Source organism: Sinocyclocheilus rhinocerous, unplaced genomic scaffold (assembly GCF_001515625.1).
Source record: "Sinocyclocheilus rhinocerous isolate Xijiao unplaced genomic scaffold, SAMN03320098_v1.1 scaffold4199, whole genome shotgun sequence".
Lineage (NCBI taxonomy): Eukaryota > Metazoa > Chordata > Actinopteri > Cypriniformes > Cyprinidae > Sinocyclocheilus > Sinocyclocheilus rhinocerous.
In genome coordinates, this window is record NW_015658763.1 from 2,159 (window position 1) to 5,830 (window position 3,672).

Consider the following 3,672-nt stretch of genomic DNA (forward strand, 5'->3'; position numbering starts at 1 on the left):
AACAAAGCAGCAGCGCCGCATCTAGTGGCTTCAACTGGATAGGCAAAGAAAAACATTATAATGCTGCAACACTTACATCATCATCGCATCTCGTGCGCCGCTGATAAGGCTGCCTCCTTAACACACACCTAAAATTCGAATGCAACGTTTTTGCATTCGAATGTGGATTTTTATTTTAAATTCGACGAATATTCGAAATTAGAATTTTTTTTTGACAGCCCTAATATATATATATATATATAGAGAGAGAGAGAGAGTGGGAGCGATTTTTATTTTGTTTGTCTATATAATCTTTATTTCACTAATAAGAGTAAAAATGAGAAATGTTGCCGTGGCCAGTAGCTGAAATAAAAATTGTTTTCTGTTTTATTTCAGTTAATGTTGATCTCAACTAAAGTTTTTATTTTTTTTTTATTTTTTTAGTTTCAGTTTGTTAACTGTAATATAAACTGCAATATTAACATTTAAATTGTGGATGTAATAACTTTATGAAAGATTTATTCAAACATACATTAAATATGTAACAGGTTAGTGTAAGAATATAATGAATATATTATAGTGCATATGTTTAACAAAATACTTATCTCTAGAGTTTTCTAGTTAACTAACAATCTATGGACATTGAATGTTTTTCCTGAGGTAAATGTAATGTTACGTGACATTGTTTACAAGCTGATTGAGTGATTACATGAAATAGATTTCAGTCATTTGTACTGTTTGTTTAACAACCTTCTGATGTTCATTCATGTTCATCTCATGATAGAACGTCACTAGCTTGGAGCAATAAGGCTTTTTTTCATAATAATTGGCTGCACAAACAGTATTGAGTTGATTTGTGCTGCATGTGATCTTCAGGCCAGTCCAAGCCCCAGTCCAGTAGGGTACAGTCCAATGACTCCTGGAGCTCCATCTCCAGGAGGCTACAACCCTCACACCCCTGGATCTAACATCGACCAGGCCTCCAATGACTGGGTCACCACAGACATCATGGTGCGTGTGAAAGACACATTCCTGGACGGAGGCGTCATCAATCAGACCGGTGTCATCCGGAGTGTCACCGTGAGTGAAGTTTTGAGTGGTGTTCATTTTGATTTTATCTGAATTTTGGGATCTAGATGTGCTGTGACTTTAAGCAAGAATCTGCAAGTAGAAGCATGTGAGATTTGGATTTGCATATTGCATATCAAGTGCTGAGATGCCCAGGGCTGATTTTAAATTTGGCAATGGATTAAGCTTGTCCCTGTTGTGATTACAATCCATTCAGTTAGATTTTATGAGGATTCATACCCTGTTATTTCCCATATAATTTAACTGTTTCATCCATGGAGAAATTCTTCTTTCACATAGGGCGGGATGTGCTCTGTTTTCCTGCAAGACACAGAGAAGGTCGTTAGTATTTCAAGTGAACACTTGGAGCCTGTTACACCAACCAAAAACAACAAGGTACTGCTGACATCATGAAACCAAATGTGATAGATACTGTTGTGATTTAATTTTCTTAATGTAAGGTCTTAGGTGATCTTGAGGTGTTTATTTTGAACTTTCTCACCATTTTTGGCAAAGAAAACACTTTTTTCTTTTTACTTTTCCATGTGCTATTATTCAACTAATCGCACGTTTTTATTAGTTTAATTAATTAAATCTATACTGTTGGGTGGAAAACCATAATGAGCCTTAATATATAGCCTATTTTCATTCAAGCGCACGCACAGCTTGCCAAAAAGCACCGGCACAGGTAATGATTATGTATTGGGAAGAATAGCAAGGAGATATTATGTTTTATTAATAAACTATTGTTTTCTATGGTGGCCAAGAGAGCTCAACACACTGCAACTTAAAAAAACACATGCAAATAGAAAACGCACCAACAAATTAAGGGAAGATCTTCATCCGTTTGACAACACATGTTACTGCAAATACTCAAAATACAGAAACGTGCAAATACTTGCAACACGACCAAATACAGAAACGTGCTGCAATTAGTAATTTGTGGTTACCATGGTTTAACTATAGTAATCTTTTTTTTGTTTGTTTGTTTTTAAATAGTAAAGCCATGGTTAATTTTCTTAAGGGAACTTGTAAAAGTAAGTTAGTCTGCTTGCATAACGTTACACAGTTACAGTAATTGTGTACTTCATCAGGTTACTTAGGCTAATAATATCCAAAAAAGCTAAGGAATCGTATGATCAGGATGTTAAAATAAACAAATATCTCACCTTTCAGAGAAGATATAGATAAGCATGTCCCAGCCAGGTTTGTCACTTGTTGCCGTTCCCTTAAACATTTCCATTGTTGTCTGTACATATTTGCAGCACATTTCTGTATTTGCTCGCATTGTTAGTATTTGCAGCGCGTGTTGTCAAACTGATAAAGATGTTTTCCTAATTTGCTGGTGTTTTTTTTTTTTTTTTTTTTTTTTGCATATGATTTTTCTTTTGTAGCATGTTGAGCTCTCTCGGCCACCGTAGTTTTCTGACTCTGTCAGCCACAAAGTTGAAGTTGACAATGCTGACTCGCCATCTCCGCAGTACAGTGACGCGCCTTCACAGAGAAATAAATCTTTAATACGGATTACATAATGAGAGTTTTTGTTTTTGATTTGTATTTGTTGATTTTAAAGTAGACATTTTGAGCTTTCTGTAGATATATTTCTCATGCACCTGAAACCGAGACGGCAGAAAGCGTGTCCTGATTGTTTTCTTTATTTTACAAAAGCACAACATCTTGTTGATATTGTGAGAGTATACAAATAAAATAGACCCTTGACCGTTTCGAATGATGTATTACTCTTATCTGTATGAGCAAAAATGGTGCCGTATTTTAAGTAGTTTCACTGTTACCGGGAAAAAATGCCAGTGATCACGCCGGCGCCTTCATGTCATGCATTAGTGCACTAATAGCTTCCACACACTGCAGAAAAACTTGGATATGTGCCTAAAAGCGCACGTTTATCCAGGTTAATGTTAGAGCAAATGGCTTTGTAAAGTTGCAACTGCTTGCATGTTTTAATGATAAGCCATATTTGAGGTGAATGAATGATAGACGAACGTTTGGATTTTCTGTCCGATATACTGTAATTACCTCAAGGACCAGCCGTTAATGATCTGTCCGTCACTGGCACGGACAGTTTTTTTTTTGTGCGACTAACCCACTAATAAAACTTTAGTCGACTAACGTTTATTTGGCCATTACGGGGGAGTCCTACAATCTACTAAATATGTCATGATCCAGTATATACTGTGTACTGCTTATAAATGAACAAAAAACTCCAAAGTATATGTAAAATACTATGCAATATGCGATAATTAACATTTTAGACAATTCTGTGCAACATTACCATCACCTTGTCACATTTAATCCTGCTCATGGAGTGCAGATATGATATGATATAATATAGTTTAAGATAATACAATTTAAAGTTTCCTTATTACAGTGTAATTATACAATTAATTTACATGCTATAGAATGCAATAAAATGTACACAAAACCCCAAACCAAAGCAATCAGTAGTTTATTGTTATTGCTATAATAAATGCATGTAATATTTTGACAAATTATCTAATTTCATATATTAGGGGTGGGGGGGAAATCGATACAGCATAGTATTGCGATATTTTCCGCGGCAATACTGTATCGATACACGGACGCCAAGTATCGATCTTTTATTATACT

General features: G+C 35.3%; 1 protein-coding gene across 1 annotated transcript in view; it reads left to right on the forward strand.

Moving 5' to 3' along the window:
• Positions 1-3,672, forward strand: part of LOC107723001 (transcription elongation factor SPT5-like) — a 7,687-nt gene that overhangs the window by 2,152 nt on the left and 1,863 nt on the right. The window contains exons 2-3 of the mRNA XM_016531503.1: positions 856-1,059; positions 1,348-1,443. Of these exons, the coding sequence (XP_016386989.1) occupies positions 856-1,059; positions 1,348-1,443 (300 nt within the window). The remainder of the gene's footprint in view (positions 1-855; positions 1,060-1,347; positions 1,444-3,672) is intronic.